Here is a 21187-nt window from a genome sequence, read left to right on the forward strand (position 1 = left end):
CAGACCAGGCAAGGAGGGTATTAATCAGAGAGGCAACAAAGAGACCAAAGATAACCCTGAAGGAGCTGCAAAGCTCCACAGCGGAGATTGGAGTATCTGTCCATAGGACCACTTTAAGCCGTACACTCCACAGAGCTGGGCTTTATGGAAGAGTGTCCAGAAAAATCTATTGCTTCTAGAAAAAATAAGCAAACATGTTTGGTGTTCGCCAAAAATCATGTGGGAGATTCCCCAAACATATGGAAAATGGTACTCTGGTCAGATGAGACAAAAAATTTGCTTTTTGGCCATCAAGGAAAGCGCTATATCTGGTGCAAACCCAACACCTCTCATCACCCCGAGAACAGTGAAGCATGGTGGTGGCAGCATCATGCTGTGGGGATGGTTTTCCATTGGCAGGGACTGGGAAACTGGTCAGAATTGAAGGAATGATGGATGGCGCTAAATACAGGGAAATTCTTGAGGGAAACCTGTTTCAGTCTTCCAGAGATTTGTGACTGGGACGGAGGTTCACCTTCCAGCAGGGCAATAATCCTAAGCATACTGCTAAAGCAACACTCAAGTGGTTTAAGGGGAAACATTCAAATGTCTTGGAATGGCTTAATCAAATCTCAGACCTCAATCCAATTGAGAATCTGTGGTATGACTTAAAGAATGCTTTACACCAGCGGAACCCATCCAACTTGAAGGAGCTGGAGCAGTTTTGCCTTGAAGAATGGGCAAAAATCCCAGTGGCTAGATGTGCCAAGCTTATAGAGACATACTCAAAGAGACTTGCAGCTGTAATTGCTGCAAAACAAAAACAAAGTACTGACTTGGGGGGGTGAATAGTTATGCACACTCAAGTTGTCTGTTTTTTTTGTCCTATTTCTTGTTTGTTTCACAATAAAAAACATTTTGCATCTTCAAAGTGGTAGGCATGTTGTGCAAATCAAATGATACAAACCCCCCAAAAATCTATTTTAATTCCAGGTTGTAAGGTAACAAAATAGGAAAAATGCCAAGGGGGTGAATACTTTCGCAAGCCACTGTATATAAAGTTCCAGTCCATTTAAAAAAATTGGAGGCCTCTTACACTTCAGTGTTGTGATGCAAAATTTAAAGCTAAATGCTTGGCACGTAGAATTTTAAAGGTATTGTCAGATATTATTCATCCTAGTCAGACAGGTTTTTTACATGGATGATACATTGGAGATAATATAAGACAAGTACTGGAAACAATAGAATATTATGAAATATCGGGGACACCAGCCCTGGTTTTCATAGCTGATTTTGAAAAGACTTTTGATAAAGTACGACTGGAGTTTATATATAAACGCCTAGAATATTTCAATTTTGGAAAATCTCTTAAATAATGGGTTAAAGGTGTGTATAGTAACCCTAGGTGTAAAATACTAAATAATGGCTACAGCTCAGAAAGTTTTAAACTGTCAAGAGGAGTAAAAAAAGGTTGTCCACTATTGGCATGTCTATTTATTATTGCCATCGAAATGTTAGCTGTTAAAATTAGACAATAATATTAAGGGATTAGAAATCCATGGCTTAAAAACAAAGGTGTCATTGTACGCTGATGATTCATATTTTCTTTTAAAATCGCAATTAGAATCCCTCCACAGCCTCATAGAGGATCTAGATACTTTTGCTAACCTCTTTGGATTAAAACCAAATTATGATTAGTGTACTATATTACGTATTGGATCACAATAAATTAAACTTTTACATTACCATGTAGTTTACCAATAAAATGGTCTGACGGGGATGTGGACATACTCGGTATACAAATCCCGAAAGAAAGAAATGATCTCACTCCAATACATTTTTAGAGAAAGTTAGCAAAAATAGATAAGATCTTGTTACCATGGAAAGGAAAATATCTGTTTATTTGTGGAAAAATCACTCCTATGAACTCTTTAGTCATATCACAGTTGACCTATTTGCTTATGGTTTTGCCTACACCTAGTGACCTTCTTTTTAAATTATATGAACAAAACGTTTTCAATTTTGGCAAGCCAGACAAAATTAAAAGGGCCTATTTATATAACAGATATGAATTCGGAGGACAGAAATTATAAAATATTAAAGCGTTAGACCTCTCACTAAAAGCATCAGTCATACAAAAGCTATACTTAAATCCGAAATGGTTCACTAGTAAATTAGTAAGAACGTCTCACCCCATGATCAAGAATGGCCTTTTTCCCTTTATTCAGATTACAACCATTCACTTTCGGGTTATTTGAAAATGAAATAATCTCCAAAATATCTTTATTTTTTAAACAAGCCTTAGAAAGTTGGTTGCAATTTCAGTTTAATCCACCTGCAGAACAAAGAATATAACAAATATTGTGGTTAATCTCAAAAATACAATTTCTTTAAAAAAAAATGTTTTTTTTTTACGTGTTTTCCGATAAAAAAAAAAATACAAAGCTGTAATTTTTGTAAATTATATCATAAACAGGACTGGTGGAGTTATGTCACACATGCAGCTAACAAAGACATATGGAGAATGTCTGCTCTACCCAAAATTACAACCAACTAATTGCAGCTTTACCACAAAAATGGAAGTGGCAAGTGGAAGGGGGAAAAAGTAAGGAACTTGTCTGTCGGCCCTAAAGACCATAAATGGTTATAGAAAATTCTGATAGATAAAAACATACACCAATTTGATTTAAGGACCAAAAAATGGACAGCTGTGCCATATAAATTGCAAAATAGTTGGGAAGATATTGTCGATGTATCGATTCCATGGCACATGGTTTATGAATTGACACACAAAACAATGGCGGATTCAACACTTCAAATTTTTCAATTTAAATTATTATACAAAATTCTTGCAACCAATAGAATGTTATATACAGTTGAAGTCGGACATTTACATACACTTAGATTGGAGTCATTAAAACTCGTTTTTCAACAACTCCACAAATTTCTTGTTAACAAACTATAGTTTTGGCAAGTCGGTTAGGACATCTACTTTGTACATGACACAAGTAATTTTTCCAACAATTGTTTACAGACAGATTATTTCACTTATAATTCACTGTATCACAATTCCAGTGGGTCAGAGGTTTACATACACTAAATAGACTGTGCCTTTAAACAGCTTGGAAAATTCCAGAAAATTATGTCATGGCTTTAGAAGCTTCTGATAGGCTAATTGACATAATTTGAGTCAATTGGAGGTGTACCTGTGGATGTATTTCAAGTCTTACCTTCAAACTCAGTGCCTGTTTGCTTGACATCATGGGAAAATCAAAATAAATCAGCCAAGACCTCAGAAAATAAATTGTAGATCTCCACAAGTGGGAGATCCTTGGGAGCAATTTCGAAACGCCTGAAGGTAGCATGTTCATCTGTACAAACAATAGTACTGTCGTGTCTTTGGCTATGCCGGATTAAGTGATATGACATGCTATTCTATAAAATCCTTTTTCTGTAATTAATATTACCTGATCGAGCTAATCATGTAAATGTAATTAACTAGAAAGTCGGAGCACCACGAAATAATATTTATAGAGCTGTTATCTTCCGAATAAACTTTTAAAGACCTAGTAATATTTTATATCAATAGCAGCCAATATTAATCGTCACCTTATTTCAGTCTCATCTGAAAGTTGTAAATTCTTGGTTATCTGCACGAACCCAGTCTTCACTATGAGTCATCCATACATCAATTGTCTTAAATAATGTATTTACTAACTAAGTAATTCACAGAAATGCATAAACAGTAGATAGTTACAAGGAAATGATAACGGAGTTTCCCTAGTGGGCTAAACCGGCATGGCGGCTTGGTGTACAAAAGGGAGGTGGGGGTCGACTGAGATAAGACAACACACAGTTGATAATTATAACAATTGAAATGCTAATCCTTTGCACATGAACGCTCACTCATTCGGGAACAATTGCAATCAATATATATATTTACGCTCAGTGTGTCGTCGGGATCTCTGTTGAAAAGTTTGTTTCTGTTGGAGAGTCTGTTCGTCCTCTCTCTCTCTCTGTCGTGGTTAGAATGGATAGTTCAGAGTGACATTCATTCATGTCGTTATAGAATAGATGTTTCGGCGGTTGTCGGTCTTCGCGTTCAATGATACCGAATTCCTAGCTGCAGACTAGTAATTAATATCAAAGACTTGTTCTTATTCTGTCGGTATCGATAGTCTAAAAGTTTAACCACGTGGGATGGTTAAAAGATTCAGCAATCGTCTCAAACCTTGGCCCTCTCGTTATCGAGGTAAGCTGGTCTGCAACCTTTGTCCTCTCGTAATTGAGAGAAACATGGTCTATTGAGAAATTCTCAAGGTGGGGGTTTTATTCGGAAGAGCAGAAAAAGCTGTCTCATGACGCCAGGTCCTAACTGTGTTCATGGGGGTGTGCCAGTGACTTAAGTGGAATTTTATACAGAAATACAATTCTCTCACATTACATCATTACATAGCCTCCCATAATTTCACAAATAATTTAATCTTTCCTCATTCATCCTGTACAACAATTAGATGTAAGCCTCATATCTGAGGCTATTATATAAACAGCGTTATGGTAATGTGGCCGTATTGTCTCTCGTGAGTTTCACAAAATTGTACCAAACGGACCAGTTCGTAGCTGGATTCTTCACCGATCTTTTATACCTTTCCCAGAACATAAATGTTGTTCGGTTCTCCAGTTCTGTGAGGTGGAAGAAATTCCTTTGTTCTCTCTATGAAACTTTACTCTCTCTCTATACTGTGGCCATGAGGAGATAATCTCCTCCAGGAATTTATGACCTCTCCCTGACCACAGCAGCCTGCGTGTAGGAGACAGGGGGGTAGGGGGATGGTGCATAGAAAAGGGCTGGTGCAGAGGGAGGGGTGCTCGCTGTACCCAAAGAGGGCAACGTCATGACAGTACACAAGTATAAACACCATAGGACCACGCAGCCGTCATACCGCTCAGGAAGGAGACGCGTTCTGTCTCCTAGAGATGAACGTACTTTGGTGCGAAAAGTGCAAATCAATCCCAGAACAACAGGAAAGGACCTTGTGAAGATGCTGGAGGATACAGGTACAAAAGTATCTATATCCACAGTAAAACGAGTCCTATATCAACATAATCTGAAAGGCCGCTCAGCAAGGAAGAAGCCACTGCTCCAAATCCGCCATAAAAAAGCCAGACTATGGTTGGGGACAAAGATCGTACATTTTGGAGAAATGTCCTCTGGTCTGATGAAACAAAAATAGAACTGTTTGGCCATAATGACCATCGGTATGTTTGGGGGAAAAAGGGGGAGGCTTGCAAGCTGAAGAACACCATCCCAACCGTGAAGCACGGGGGTGACAGCATCATGTTGTGGGGGTGTTTTGCTGCAGGAGGGACTGGTGCACTTCACAAAATAGATGGCATCATGAGAAAAGAAAATGAAGTGGATATTTTGAAGCGACATCTCAAGACATCAGTCAGGAAGTTGATGCTTGGTCGCAAATGGGTCTTCCAAATGGACAATGACCCCAAGCATACTTCCAAAGTTGTGGCAAAAGGGTTTAAGGACAACAAAGTCAAGGTATTGGATTGGCCATCACAAAGCCCTGCCCCCAATCCTATAGAACATTTGTGGGCAGAACTGAAAAAGCATGTGCGAGCAAGGAGGCCTACAAACCTGAATCGGTTATACCAGCTCTGTCAGGAGAAATGGGCCAAAATTCACCCAACTTATTGTGGGAAGCTTGTGGAAGGCTACCCGAAACGTTTGACCCAAGTTAAACAATTTAAAGGCAACCAAATACTAATTGAGTGTATGTAAACTTCTGACCCACTGGGAATGTGATGAAAGAAATAAAAGCTGAAATCAATCAATCTCTCTACTATTATTCTGACATTTTACATTCTTAAAATAAAGTGGTGATCCTAACTGACCTAAGACAGGGAATTCTTACTAGGATTAAATGTCAGGAATTGTGAAAAACTGAGTTTAATGTATTTGGCTAAGGTGTATGTAAACCTCTGACTTCAACTGTATATGGGGGATACAATCTTCCCAGCTCTGCAGATTTTGCTACGAGGAGGCATTAGATCATTTATTTTGGTACTGTTCATATGTAGCTCATTTTTGGTCACAGGTCCAGCCAGGAATGGCTGAAGAATTGCAACATTTACCTAGAACTAACGCTGCAGATAGCAATTCTAGGTGATTTGAAAAGTCATTATCAATCAATAATATAATAATTATTTTAGCAAAAATGCTATCTTTAATTTACAATCTGTAGAAGCTATGAGAATAAAAAGGTCCCGTGTGGCTCAGTTGGTAGAGCATGGTGCTTGCAACGCCAGGGTTGTGGGTTCAATTCCCACGGGGGGACCAGGGTTCAATTCCCACGGGGGGGCCAGGATGAATATGTATGAACTTTCCAATTTGTAAGTCGCTCTGGATAAGAGCGTCTGCTAAATGACTAAAATGTAATGTAAATGTTCAGTACTGTTGTGAAGCATCACAGGACAGTTGAAAAATATATGGAAAATAGAAATCCAAAATGGATGGTGTTAAGAGATAGATGGGAGGGGTTGAATGGAGCTGAATGGTGGGACTAATAACAAGATAACCAATGTAAAATAGGTTCAGAAATGTTGTGAAATAGCACAGTTAAAAATATAAATCAAACTGGATGGACATCAGAAATAGAGGAAGGACTAAAAACAAACAAAATATAACTATTGTAAAATAGATTGTGTCTGTAAAATGTGTATAATATGTATAAACTTAAGGTAGAAGCCTAAGTGTTATTGTTTATTAGTTTACTCCAATTGGGGGGGGGTGGTAGGGTTTGCGGGGAATAATAAAGATATATTCTAAAAAAAGTGTGTATATGTATGTATGTATGTATGTATGTATGTATGTATGTATGTATGTATGTATGTATGTATGTATGTATGTATGAATATTTATGTATATATACAGTCGTGGCCAAAAGTTTGAGAATGACACAAATATAAATTTTAACAAAGTCTGCTGCTTCAGTGTCTTTAGATATTTTTGTCAGATACTATGGAATATTGAAGTATAATTACAAGCATTTCATAAGTGTCAAAGGCTTTTATTGACAATTACATGAAGTTGATGCAAAGAGTCAATATTTGCAGTGTTGACCCTTCTTTTTCAAGACCTCTGCAATCTGCCCTGGCATGCTGTCAATTAACTTCTGGGCCACATCCTGACTGATGGCAGCCCATTCTTGCATTATCAATGCTTGGAGTTTGTAAGAATTTGTGGGTTTTTGTTTGTTCACCCGCCTCTTGAGGATTGACCACAAGTTCTCAATGGGATTAAGGTCTGGGGAGTTTCCTGGCCATGGACCCAAAATATTCGATGTTTTGTTCCCCGAGCCACTTAGTTATCACTTTTGCCTTATGGCAAGGTGCTCCATCATGCTGGAAAAGGCATTGTTCTTAACCAAACTGTTCCTGGATGGTTGGGAGAAGTTGCTCTCGGAGGATGTGTTGGTACCATTCTTTATTCATGGCTGTGTTCTTAGGCAAAATTGTGAGTGAGCCCACTCCCTTGGCTGAGAAGCAACCCCACACATGAATGGTCTCAGGATGCTTTACTGTTGGCATGACACAGGACTGATGGCAGCGCTCACCTTGTCTTCTCCGGACAAGCTTTTTTCCGGACTTTACCCCAGTCCTCAGCAGTCCAATCCCTGTACCTTTTGCAGAATATCAGTCTGTCCCTGATGTTTTTCCTGGAGAGAAGTGGCTTCTTAGTTGCCCTTCTTGACACCAGGCCATCCTCCAAAAGTCTTCGCCTCACTGTGCGTGCAGATGCACTCACACCTGCCTGCTGCCATTCCTGAGCAAGCTCTGTACTGGAGGTGCCCGATCCAGCAGCTGAATCAACTTTAGGAGACGTACTGTCGCTTGCTGGACTTTCTTTGGCACCCTGAAGCCTTCTTCACAGCAATTGAACCGCTCTCCTTGAAGTTCTTCATGATCCGATAAATGGTTGATTTAGGTGCAATCTTACTGGCAGAAATATCCTTGCCTGTGAAGCCCTTTTTATGCAAAGCAATGATGACGGCACTTGTTTCCTTGCAGGTAACCATGGTTGACAAAGGAAGAACAATGATTCCAAGCACCACCCTCCTTTTGAAGCATCCAGTCTGTTATTCGAACTCAATCAGCATGACAGAGTGATCTCCAGCCTTGTCCTCATCAACACTCACAACTGTGTTAACGAGAGAATCACTGACATGATGTCAGCTGGTCCTTTTGTGGCAGGGCTGAAATGCAGTGGAAATGTTTTTTGGGGATTCAGTTCATTTGCATGGCAAAGAGGGACTTTGCAATTAATTGCAATTCATCTGATCGCTCTTCATAACATTCCAGAGTATATGCAAATTGCCATCATACAAACTGAGGCAGCAGACTGTGAAAATTAATATTTGTGTCATTCTCAAAACGTTCTCAAAACATACGTATGTATGTATTTGGATATATATATTTACCCAAATAATATCTGGGGGATTGGAAATGATGTAGACAATTACATTGATGGAAGCAACAATCTATCAGCAATATTAAAGCTGATCCACCCCTAAAAAAAAAATTGCAAACGCTAGTATGGATATTCAGACACGGACAAAGTCTTGGCTCATAGCTTTATGGATTTTTACAGAGAGCATAAGTCATACATAATATTACATAATGTAGTGGTGCACCAATGATGATGATGATGGTGTTGTGTCACAGTTCAAGCTGATCAACAAGGGCAAGAAGACCAACATCATTGACTCCATGTTGCGGATGCTGGAACAGTACTCATCTAACCTGGAGGACCTGATCAGAGAGAGGACAGAGGAGCTGGAAGTGGAGAAACAGAGGACGGAGAAACTGCTGTCTGAGATGCTGCCTCCGTGAGCTTCATGTTATAACACACACACAGACAACTAAAGAAGACAATGGGCATTTTGTTATTTCAAGATATCATTCTTGTACAATGCCAAGGGTATTATCCTTTCATAACATGATACAGTACCATACTTTTGACTTTTAATGATTGTTTGTTGCTCTGTGTCACATTACCACAAACACAAAATGTCCCATGTCACATTACAGTTCTGTGGCAGAGGCTCTGAAGACGGGTGCAACAGTGGAGCCAGAGTACTTTGACCAGGTCACCATCTACTTCAGTGACATAGTAGGCTTCACCACCATCTCTTCCCTCAGTGATCCCATCGAGGTGGTGGACCTGCTCAATGACCTGTACACGCTGTTTGACGCTGTGCTCAGCAACCACGACGTATACAAGGTCAGTTATACTATTTTCACACTACTGAGTTGAACCGAAATGAGCTGAGCATCATAGTTGCGGGTTGGGCTGCGGTGCTAGGGAAGCATCACAACAACACAAATCAAGTGACGTGATGATTTTTTGAGTATCGATGTGGCAATGATTTACTGTATGCCTGTTTGTTTTCATTGTGTAGGTGGAGACCATTGGTGACGCCTACATGGTGGCATCAGGTCTACCCAAGAGGAATGGCAACAAACACGCAGCGGAGATAGCCAACATGTCCCTGAACATCCTGAGCTCTGTGGGCACCTTCCAGATGCGCCACATGCCCGGCGTGCCCGTCAGGATACGAATAGGGATACACTCAGGTGAGAGAGGGCATTGGGTTGTCCCTGCCTGGCAGACACACTCTGAAGTTAGGTCACATATTAGCTAGTTGATCAATCTTGCTCAATGGCTGAATCCCAATGTGAGGTGTTTATAAAGATGAAGAGTTTCTTTCCAAAATGCTATATATCCATTTTCAGAAATCTTGGTAAATTATCTTCTACAGTTTAAAGAACTTAGGAAAGCGATTGGTGTGTTTTTTCACTATCTAATCATGACATGGGGTTGTTCAATGACAGACATGTATTTGTTTGAAATCTATCACTTGATGTTTTCATTTCAGAGACAAATAATCATGTTTTTTTGCAAAACGCTATGTATCCACTTCACTCACAAATAAATAAGTAGTATTGCCAGGTTTTACACAGTCAAATGTACTGTAACAAATAAGTACATTTTTAATAAAGAACTTTGATACATTTGTGACGTAAATATTTATTTGGGCTGCAATCTGAGGTGCAGCTAACTCTAATGAACTTATCTTCTGCAGCAGAGGTAACTCTGGGTCTTCCTTTCCTGTGGCAGTCCTCATGAGAGCCAGTTTCATCATAGCACTTAATGGTTTTTTCGACTGCACTTGAAGAAACTTTGAAAGTTCTTGAAATTTCTTCCGCATTGACTGACCTTCATGTCTTAAAGGAATGATGGACTGTCATTTCTCTTTGCTTATTTGAGCTGTTCTTGACACAATATGGACTTGGTATTTTACCAAATAGGGCTATCTTCTGTATACCACCCCTACCTTGTCACAACACGACTAATTGGCTCAAACGCATTAAGAAGGAAAGAAATTCCACAAATGAACTTTTAACAAGGCACACCTGTTAATTTAAATGCATTCCAGGTGACTACCTCATGAAGCTGGGGTTGAGAGAATGCCAAGTGTGCAAAGCTGTCATCAAGGCAAAGGGTGGCTACTTGGAAGAATCTCAAATATAAAATATATTTTGATTTGTTTAACACTTTTTTGCTTACTACATGATTCCATGTGTTATTTAATTGTTTTGATGTCTTCACTATTATTCTACAATGTAGAAAATAGTAAAAATAAAGAAAAACCCTTGAATGAGTAGTTATGTCCAAACTTTTGACTGGTACTGTAGGTGAGACAACCAAATATCACAGTCAAATATACAGTATGCAAACATTCCATTCCAGCTAAACAATGGACATAGCGATTTGCAAAAAAAAAATCTACATTTTAATCCACACTTAAAATCTATTAATTGAAACAGTCATATTTTACACACACATGAAGGTACCCATAAGCAGCAATCATTTCTGGTGAAAAAAACACAAATGTGAAAAATGTGTGGATATAACGTTTTGGAAATAAGCTCTTCATATCACAATCAATCACTTTGATTATATTTCCTTTTCTAACTGTCTGTATGTGGGGATCCATCATTCATAACGAGGGTGGCTGAAACAGTAGCAGGCCAGGGTTTGGTTTCTCAATGTGATGTCTGAGATGTGATGCACATGTGTGTTGTGTGTGTACAGGGTCATGTGTTGCTGGGGTGGTGGGTCTGACCATGCCTCGGTACTGCCTTTTTGGAGACACAGTCAACACTGCCTCTCGTATGGAATCCACTGGGCTGCGTGAGTATCAGAGGTTCTTGGTGTTGATTTACAAAACATTAAGAACACCTTCCTAATATTGAGTTGCACCCCCTTGACACAAACCAGTGCACCTGGCCTGGCACCTACCACCATACCCCGTTCAAAGGCATTTAAATATTTTGTCTTGCCCATTCAACTTCTGAATGGCACACATATACAATCCATGTCTCAATTGTCTCAGGGCTTAGAAATCCTTCTTTAACTTGTCTCCTCCCCTGCATCTACACTGATTGAAGTGGATTTAACAAGTGACATCAATAAGGGATCATAGCTTTCACCTGGAGTCACCTGGTCAGTTCTTAATGTTTTGTTCACTCAGTGTATTTCTGCTCAGGATGTCTGCATTATGGTATGGTTTGTAGTGACAGTGTTATTTCCGTTCAGCTTATAGAATTCATGTGAACATGAGCACTGTGAAGATCCTACGCTCCCTCAACGAGGGCTACAAGATAGACGTCAGGGGCATGACAGAGCTGAAGGTATAAACACCTCACAATACATTATCCTCTGTGTTCACCTGTAGTATTTCTTTCAACTGTTTATAAATAAATCATGAATAATGATGTGTTCTTACAGGGTAAAGGCATTGAAGAGACATACTGGCTGGTTGGGAAAGAAAACTTCACAAAGCCTTTACCGAACCCTCCAGAGATTAAACCAGGGTAGGAACTCACAATACAGTACCTTATGTTGACACCCTGGCGAGAACCACCCTAAGTGAATCTTAACATGTCTACATTTCATTTGGTGAATATTTGTGCATTGATTATACAGCAGTTCTATGTGTTTATGTGTAGTCATTTCACACATTTTCTCATCATTCACTACATGAGCAAAATGGAGCCCCATTGAGTACTAGGATGTGATTGAGGCTGTTATGGTGGCAGTACATGTGTTGTCTACTTTAGGGATGACAATCATGGACTGAACCCAGAGGATATAGCTGCGTACAAGGGGAAAAAAGCAGAGAAAAAAGCTTGATTCTCTGAGTCAAAATCGAGGAGGTAGCTAGCAACTTGCATGCCGTGCTCTGTTGTGTCATGGTGGAAAGCTAGTTGTTGTGTGGGTTCTTCTGTTGCATGTAGTTTGTGGATTTCACAATCTGTGGGATTTTGTTGATCCCCCTCTACTACCCCCCCCCCCCCCCCCCCCCCCGCCCCCTATACTGTCTATCCATAGTCTCTTGATCTGATCTCTTCAAGTCTTGATTTGATCTCTTCTCTAATATTCTGATCTTATCACCTTCAATACCGTTAAAGCAGAGCTTGACCATCCCAGAAAAGCTCTATTCATTTTGGATAATCTCTTTCCATTGTGAGTGGTTCACCCTCATTTCCGTCCTTCCTTTCTTCTCACACTCTCATTTGAGGCAGCACCTCTGAGACACTGGTGGCTGGTGACACCTTAATTGGGGAGTACGGGCTCATAGAAATGGCTGGAACGGAATTAATGGAATTCACTCTATTCACTCCATTCCAGACATTATTATGAGCCGTCCTTCCCTCTCCAGCCTCCTGTTCTCTAAGACAATTAACATTCTCAGTCATGCTTCTTCTGCCATGTCCTCTCGTCTCACCAGCTGTCTTGTTTACTATAATCTGATAGGCCTACTAGACTACTGTTTTAAGTGAAAGTATGTTTAAATGTTATTTGATCTTCCATTCTCAGGGACAACTGGCAAGAGATGGTGACAGATGAGATCAAGACGATATTTCGCAAGGCCAACCGGGAGGTGGACAAGCCTAAAATCTGAGCAGACGAGACAGACGGAGAGAGACAAACATGGGGAGAAGAGGACACATCCAAAGAGAGAGAGAGAGGAAGAGAAAGGGATGATGAAGAACTGGAGGACAGAGGGCATGGACCGGCCTGCTCACTGCAGCTTACGTGGCCTCCTTTAATAGGATTTCCTGGCTTCTGTCTGTGTAATCTGCTTGTGGCCAGCACAGCAGAAAGGGAGAGCACTAATGAAATGAAGGTTGTTGTATTACCGTCCTGCGACAGGGATAGTGCGTGTCTTCTTAATGAACCATACACTTATGTTTCTGGTCTCCCATTGGCCACTAAGTGGCTTCGTGTCATTGGAGTGGTTTTGTCTAGATGGGATACAGTTTATGTCAAAATGGACTTTAGGTAGCAGGTTAGGAGAATTTACGCAGCAGGTTAGGAGAATTAATGTAGCAGCTAAGGAGAATTAAGTTAAGGTTAGGAAAAGGGTTAGGTTTAGGGTTAGCTAAAATCCAAAACATATCAACTTTTGACGTCAATTTGACATAAATTGTATTCCATGGCAGGGTGGGGGTGAGGCCCCAGTGCTCAACAGGATGTACTACTGTATCACTCCACTCCCATACTGTACTATAGCTTTTAATCACATGCATAATATGAGTTATGTTACATTTAAAAAAATGTTTCATCACTCTTCTAAACGTTTTGGAAGGAGCACTTCTCTCCACCTGATGAGAGTTGTGGGGTGAAATAAGAAATTTTGTTAGTTATGGCAAAATATGATATTCAATTTTTAAGTTATGGCCGAAAAGCTTTGTATGGATGTACGGTTAGCTTTCCAAAGTTGTGAGAGGAAATCGGATATATATCTACTGTATTGTTAATGGACCACAAGTTTGTTGGCATCTAGGTAAATAATTCCCTATATTAATCATGTTTTTTTGTATGAGAAAAAAGAGTGCTATTTGAGGACAATGATACAATGCAAAAACTAAGGACAGACACTGGATTTCTATGTTTTACATTGACCTCTAGAAATTCAAAACAAAATGAGTATATGCATGCTGTGTCCCGTTGTTATAGATTGTCTATGTAATGTTTCTGTAAAACGGCTTTCCTTTAAGCAGGGCATTTGGAGCCACGGAGGATACTGATTCTCCATAGACAAGACAAGTAAAGAATTGTCATGTCTGATGTTTATGCCATCATGGACAAGAGTACCATCTCTTGTTTGGTTGAAGGTATGACTTGTATAAATTAAAATGAATGAGCGTCCATTACAGGTGCTATGAGCTCATACTTTAGGGTTACCTATGCAGCGCAAAACATGAATAGATCATTACCAAATAACATGAGCAATGATATATGCAGATTGATGTTTGATGATACATATTGGTGAGCTTTTATTGTCTTCTATTATTTCATCTACTTCATAGACTATGAGAACAATGAATTAAAATAATATACAGTTTGCAACTTAAATTTTCAAGATGCACAGTGTTGAAAAATGTAATTTGTTACTGATTACAGTTACATGACTAATGTAATCCGTAATCAGTAACGTAAAGATGCATTCATTATGTTATAAGTCTTGGATATTTATGAGACACAAAGACTAATGTAAATATGATATATTTAATTAAATAAATCACTGTTTTATTTACATGTATGTGACACTTATTTCAATGGCTCTTCTAGTACAAAAAAAAAGTATGAATGTATGTACTTGTAAGTCGCTCTGGATAAGAGCGTCTGCTAAATGACTTAAATGTAAATGTAAATGTAGACAGAAGGAAAGGGAAAGTATTCTCCACATGGTTCCTCTATTCACCAGGAGATGGCGCTGAGATCACCTCTTGCTCTTTCTGTCCCCTCCATTCTCTTTGTCCTTTACTCTCTACATTGTTTATGGGCATATGATGATGGAGTACAACTTTGTTTCTAACACCCCAGATTCTACTAATGTCTGTTTTTCATAATTATTTATGAACAGTTTCTGAATCAGTTTCGTGTCTAAGGTCTGTCAATTGACAATAGAGATGTCATAAATTTGACTTCCTTGTTGAGTAGATCTCTTTCTCCCTGTTCACCATGTTAACCTTGCACTCCAATCTCACCCAGCTAGGTTAATTAGCTCTATAATGGGGATTGCCTAACTTAGTGATCTCTATACAAAACTTACACTCTGACAGTACTAACTACTGTGTTAAAAGTGGGTAAGGTCTGTAAGATTGGGGAATCCTTTGGAATTGTGTGCCTTTCGCAGGTTTGCAACTTAGGGTCTCCGGGGAAAGAATCTCCACATCCATTCTGTGACAGAGGAATGTTGGCCATTAGGCCAACTGGAACGAGTATCATTCTCTTCACTGAACCCAGACAGTTAAGACACGTTCTGCACAATTGCACACTCACTGCAACATTTTGTTCATTTCAGAGGCTTGCATCCTGATTATGGCCCCTTATGAGCCCTTTACTATGCAACATCTAACCCTTTCTTGATCATGATGTATCAGTATTCTTTGAGGAAACTGACTAGATTCTTACTTGGATAAACTCAATGTTAATCAGACACCAAGTTCATTTTAGGTTTCTTTTTATTGAAAAAAAGAGTCAAAAAGGACACAACATTGCATTATGGCAACATTCCAAGGTTTAGTGGTAAATGCCTACAACAAAATCACAGTTTGGTTGGCAAATGGCATAGATAATTCAATCAAATCAAAGACTGCAGAGGAACAGTTTCAGTGCAGCTGGGAGGCAAAAACTGTGAAAGCATGAGAAATGTACTTTGCAGGGTGGAAAGTGGAAAATCGTATGACACTTAATTAGCTTGTAGTACACTTGTGCAACAATCTTTTTCTCTTTAAACATGAAAGATAATGCAACTAACCACACATATCACAAACCCAATAAGAGAGAGAAGCCAAACCTATACTGGTGAAAAGAATGGTGGAAAAAAGTCTGATTTTATGGAAGGCAAAAATCAGAGAGATCATACTTAATATAAGCATGCTGTCGGGTCATCTGCTATTCAATGTTCAGGTACTCTAAAAAGGCGCTTGTGGTGTTCAGCTTTTTCCTGAAATGTATTGAAATGCAGACTTTGACAATGTTATTGATTATGGTGCATTGCAAAGGCCAAACAGCATTTATTTGAACGTATACCCTCCTGTTCCCTGGGAGTGCTTAATGTGTCTGTGATACAATAGTAGGTCTAGATATTCAGTCCACAGATGACCTATTGGAATGTGTTCTTGGGGTAACAGTCATACCATAATACACATACTATTTCCTGGCATGATTCAATCAGTAACCGTATCTCTCAAACTGTCCATTAACTATTACAACTCGTCACGCATCTTGTCTCCTTTGGGTCGCACCATTCTGCCGATGAAGAGGATGGAGTTGGTCTTGTTGTCCTTCACCAGGAAGATGAAGGGATGGTCAGCATAGAACAACTTGGGGTTCCTCAGCTTCTCGCTTCCGAAGATGCTGGTGTCGAAGGGGTTCCCCTCGATGTCCCACTCCATTGAAGAGGCGTGGAACACGTTGGAGAGGTACAGGTCCTTCTTGCCGGAGATGTTGGACAGATCGGCCTTGGTTTTGTCCACAGCGTCGGTCAGACCAAGTTCACCAAGAGTTTTCTGGAGAGAAGAGTACAATAGTCGGTGACATATGGAGAAACGTTTCATATGTAAGTCAAATATGTTCTTTCATAGTCAAGCTTAAAAGTTGAGTCATAGTTTATGAGATAAGTCTTTAATGACCCTTAAATCTATTGCAAACAATATAATCGCAATGATGTGATTACCTGGAGGTTGTGGCTAACCTCCATGCTGACTTTGGGCAGAGAGATGGCCACGGCCCTCTCCTCCATCTTGCCCATCCAGGTTTCCAGCTGCTTGCGGGTCAGCAGCTTCTCCAGCCTGTCAAGGGGTTCCAGGTGATAGGGCATGATGAACACCAGGCTGGACTGCTTCTGGCCCAGTGGCATGTCCAGCACAAACAACCGGTTCTCTGTGTCATCATGGAACTTATAGAGACCTGTGGAACACAGTCATGGGATGAGAATAGATGAGTCAAGTTCTCTTGATAATGATGTAGATAATGTCTTATAATAAGGCTTATAGTACGGTATGTCTCTATTCAAAAGGTTAGTGAAATCTACCGGTGCGATGCATCATGGGAACAGAGACTGTGAATGAACGGGTCACCAGGAAGCCACGGTTGTCTACCATCTTCTCATGAAACTTCTCATCCCAGTGAGCTGGAGAAAGAGGATAATGTTTTCTAAAGATATTCACATCTCACAATCTTACTGTTTAATACGCCCCAATATAAATAGTAATAACAGTAGTCAAAGGTACTAACTACTAGGCTACTGTGTGTTTTTGAATAGCTCTACTTACGCTTGAAGAACATAGCGTTGGCGATCGTTGCTCCGTCAGCATTCTGCACATCCTTGGTGATCTCAGGCAGCTTGCCGTCTGTCGACTTGGCCGCCCATTCATTGATGGAGTTCACTGCGCTCCTCTTGTCCCTGAGGTTGATCTTCGAGTGGTCATAGTTGTAGTGCTTCTTGCTGCTCTTCACAAAGTTGTCGGCGAAGGTGACCGAGCTGGGGCCGTAGAGGCGGTTACTGATCTTCCATGTGACGTTACGGGTCTTGGGGTCGCTGACCTCAGTCAGGAGCTCTGACAGGCCTGTGTGCAGGTGCTCATCCTTCAGGGCGTCAGCGCTGAGGACAGACTTGACCTGGGAGGCGGTGGAAGCCTTGCCCCCGAGAGCCACCATACCAAGGGAGGAGGCCACCACCACAGGGGATATCAGGATGTTATCAAGGCCCTTCTCCTTGGCCACCGTGTGGTAGAGGCTGAAGGCCAGGTTGGCGCTCTTGTCAGCCATGGTGGTGGCATGGCTGCTCAGCTTCTTCTTGTCTTCTCCGGAGGCCGCAACGGCCAGGAGGCACAGAACTACAACGTTGGTTACCCACATCCTTTCTGTCTTCTGGTTGTTGAGCAGCTATAGAAGCCTGAAAGCAGACAAAAATACAATAATGTTGGAAATCCTGTGCTGGTATTTGAGGCCATTGTTTCAAAGGGTCTATTTTTGTATAGCCTGTATACGCTGAGTATGTTGAGGTTGAGGTGCACCCCCCCCCCCCATTTTGCCTTCAGAAAAGACTCAATTTGTCGGGCATGGGCTCTATAAGGCATCGAAAGCGTTTCACAGGGATGCTGGCCCATGTTGACCCCAATGCTTCCCACAGTTGTCTCAAGTTGGCTGGATGTCCTGTTGAGTGTGATAACCCCAGCAGTGTTGCAGTTCTTGACACAACCCAGTGTGCTTGGCACCTACCATACCCATTTCAAAGGCACTTAAATATTGTCTTGCCCATTCACCCTCTGAATGGCACACATACACAATCCATGTCTAAATTGTCTAAAGGCTTAAAAATCCTTCTCTAGCCTGTCTCCTCTTCATAACAAGTGACATCAATAAGGGATCATAGCTTTCACCTGGATTCACCTGTTTAATCTATGTCATGGAAAGAGCAAGTGTTCTTAATGTTTTGTTTACTGAGTGTAATGTGTTATTACGGTGTGGTTTTAGAATGAGGTCCCACATATTCAGCAATTGAATGACATTAGCCACCACGTTGGCTGCACAAATGAATGGGTCCAAATTTTAGGCAGCCATGTTTCTAGCCACGTCAGCAGCTGTAGAAATCTTGAGCTATAGCAGCAGCCAGGAGTGCTGAGCTCTGACTGAGGGTGTAATTTGATACCTCTCTGTGCTCTTGTTAATTGTAGAACAAAAAAGCATACATTCACAATTTCTAAAATGTGATATTCAGAATTTCTCAGAGGTATCATTACAGCACAATTTTGTCAATAGATCGTGTCAACATAGAACCTATGGAGGTACCCGTTACTAACTTCTTTGTTTGCCCGACTTGTTCAAACAAAAGGAGCAAATATGTAGCCTCAGGATACATGTGGAAGAGTGGCTTCTGATCAATCCTTTGATTTTCCACTACTTGTAAATTGCTTTCCTGCCTTCAAAAACATGGCAGTATATAGGCTGTGTAGCTTTTTTTCCACAGATTCTGAATTTTTGTATTTTTGTACACTTTACATCATTCTCTTGGGATACCTTGAAATGTTTTCATACTGATGTCAAGGTTTTCGTTTTTCATTCTGAAAGAAAAGAGGTGCATTTGGTAATCTCCATAGAGCAGGTGATAAAGCATTAGTCAGACCCATATGGAGTTATTTTATTACTTCTAAATTTTGATATTCTTTCCATCTTCCCTTGATATAGGATCCATTGTTGAAAACATTTTGTATTTTATATTTTCTTTAATAATGATCCGTAGCTAGGTATATCATGCACACACACACGTAAAACTTCTCTCATTGGTCAGTGTATGTCCCAGAAAAACATCCATCCAATCAGAAATGCCACAGTGGAACAGCATCAGCTCCACAGAGAACCAAGTCGGATTTTTTTATAACATCCCACCACTCCCAAAATCATCTATGCAATGTTAGTAAATAGCAGTTCTGCTTGTTTGTGTGTGCAATTACCCTCAAAAAGGCACAGTGATGCCGAAACGTTGGTGTTTTACCCAATAAATTACTGGCATATATATATATCAAGTTAATGCAATGATTTGTAGTTCTCTTAATTTATTGAATAATTGTAAACCAAACATCAACATGCATCATCAAGCAACGATATTATCTCAAAGTACAGTTAACTGCCGTATCTAATACCCTTTACAGATACATTGCATGAAAATCAATGCGGCATCCTATCAGCTACTCCAGTAATCTCACCAAACAATTGAGATAATAGGAAATATATGTTGTTTTACTAAACGTAAAGACTGTGCAAGAGTGTCTGAATCAGAATACATTCCACATTCTACAAAGTTATGTTAAAAAGAGCATGCACTGTACTTTGACTTTAAACATTAAAAACAAAACAGCTTTCCCAAAAAAACATGGTCAAACGAGAGCCTTCTCCCAGTCCTTACCTGGCAGAGCTTGGCACAATCTCTCTCAGCCCTCACTCTCTGGGTTCGCTCGTCTGTTGACTGATCCTACAGTTTTTTCTCTGGCCTTTATAGACCATGGAAAAGAAACTTCTGGAAGTTGGGAATGGGGTATGCAAATGCAAAACCTATGCCTCTCCTTTGGAGCAGAGACTTCAGACCTCCCCCTGGATCCATTTGATGCAGTGCTCTGCATGGTCCTAATGCTGTAGACTGACTCAATCACACACACAGCTTTCATCATATTAACTTTCACCAGCACAATAGATATGGGTATGGATGTGGTCATTTTGTTTTTATACAGAAAAGTGCAAGAAAAGTAAAGTACAATAGTGTGGATATGTGCATGTCAGTGATGATATCCCTTTGGCTTCCTCTTGTAGTTGTGAATGGACACACCGGGCACAATGCTCATATGCATGTGTATAAGTGTATTGTATTTTCAATAATCCTGTTCAAAAGCAATGATTATGGAAGGGAATCCACATGGCATTTATAACAGTAGTTGTAACCGTAGTTACTATAAGTTTGTAAAAGTAGTTACAGTTTCAGCCTCTCCATCACTCACCCCTCCCCCATACTGCCACGTCTTCCTCAGCTGATTGCAGGCTTGTTTAGGATGGGGGATGTGGAGCAGGAGCTATAGCAACAGTGCTGTAAACCAGCTAGAAATCAAGCTCTGTCCTAAACACGTCCTCACGAGTCCGAATACAAGCAACTGAAATCGCTTTTTACACCATTTAAACGAAAAGTAAGCTTTTATTGTAATACAACGTGAAATTCTGCCGGTACCATGTAGAACTTCTCTGAAATAGGTATAGTGAAATGTAATCCTGATGCCATCAGTTCAAATCACATAATTTCACTGTGCATGTAGCTAGTTTTCTCCAGAAATGTACATCTCTTTTTGCAGCCCGATTTTAAATTGCCCTCACATGCCAGCTGATGAGAGACTTGCCTTTTGTTGATCGGGGGAGAAGGTTCCCCGAGGCTTCTACAAACGTAACCCCTCTCCCACACCCATGCCGCTGTAATGTCCCCACCCCATGTCCCAACCCCATGTCCCCACACCTTCCCCCAGGCTCCGTTTTTTAATTCTGTAGGAGTCAAATACTCTGAAATTCCTCAGC

At 40.3% G+C, this 21187-nt stretch overlaps 2 protein-coding genes across 2 annotated transcripts in view; one reads left to right on the forward strand and one right to left on the reverse strand.

The window, feature by feature from the left end:
* Positions 1-13288, forward strand: part of LOC120018739 (retinal guanylyl cyclase 2-like) — a 30862-nt gene extending 17574 nt beyond the window's left edge. Inside the window, exons 12-18 of the mRNA XM_038961945.1 lie at positions 8716-8879; positions 9082-9274; positions 9453-9627; positions 11150-11248; positions 11654-11748; positions 11846-11931; positions 12938-13288. Of these exons, the coding sequence (XP_038817873.1) occupies positions 8716-8879; positions 9082-9274; positions 9453-9627; positions 11150-11248; positions 11654-11748; positions 11846-11931; positions 12938-13022 (897 nt within the window). The 3' untranslated portion in view covers positions 13023-13288. The remainder of the gene's footprint in view (positions 1-8715; positions 8880-9081; positions 9275-9452; positions 9628-11149; positions 11249-11653; positions 11749-11845; positions 11932-12937) is intronic.
* Positions 13289-15573: 2285 nt separating this feature from the next.
* On the reverse strand, positions 15574-20156 carry LOC120018109 (serpin H1-like). The gene is made up of 5 exons (XM_038961104.1): positions 20040-20156; positions 17407-18029; positions 17166-17264; positions 16809-17041; positions 15574-16641 (listed from the first exon to the last, which is right to left on the reverse strand). Exons 2-5 carry the CDS (start codon positions 17990-17992, stop codon positions 16339-16341), a joined length of 1221 nt encoding a protein of 406 aa, XP_038817032.1. The 5' UTR covers positions 17993-18029; positions 20040-20156; the 3' UTR covers positions 15574-16338.
* Positions 20157-21187: the final 1031 nt, after the last annotated feature.

Source organism: Salvelinus namaycush, chromosome 23, assembly GCF_016432855.1.
Source record: "Salvelinus namaycush isolate Seneca chromosome 23, SaNama_1.0, whole genome shotgun sequence".
NCBI lineage: Eukaryota > Metazoa > Chordata > Actinopteri > Salmoniformes > Salmonidae > Salvelinus > Salvelinus namaycush.

Bases quoted from the DNA above. Each gene is read 5' to 3' on its own strand.
- LOC120018109 (XM_038961104.1), bottom strand. From the start codon at position 17,992: ATGTGGGTAACCAACGTTGTAGTTCTGTGCCTCCTGGCCGTTGCGGCC. The intron at 17,042-17,165 runs GTAGATTTCACT...TGTGTTCCACAG, and splicing joins TCCCATGATGCATCGCACCG to GTCTCTATAAGTTCCATGAT. The intron at 16,642-16,808 runs GTAATCACATCA...TCTTCTCTCCAG, and splicing joins AGGTTAGCCACAACCTCCAG to AAAACTCTTGGTGAACTTGG.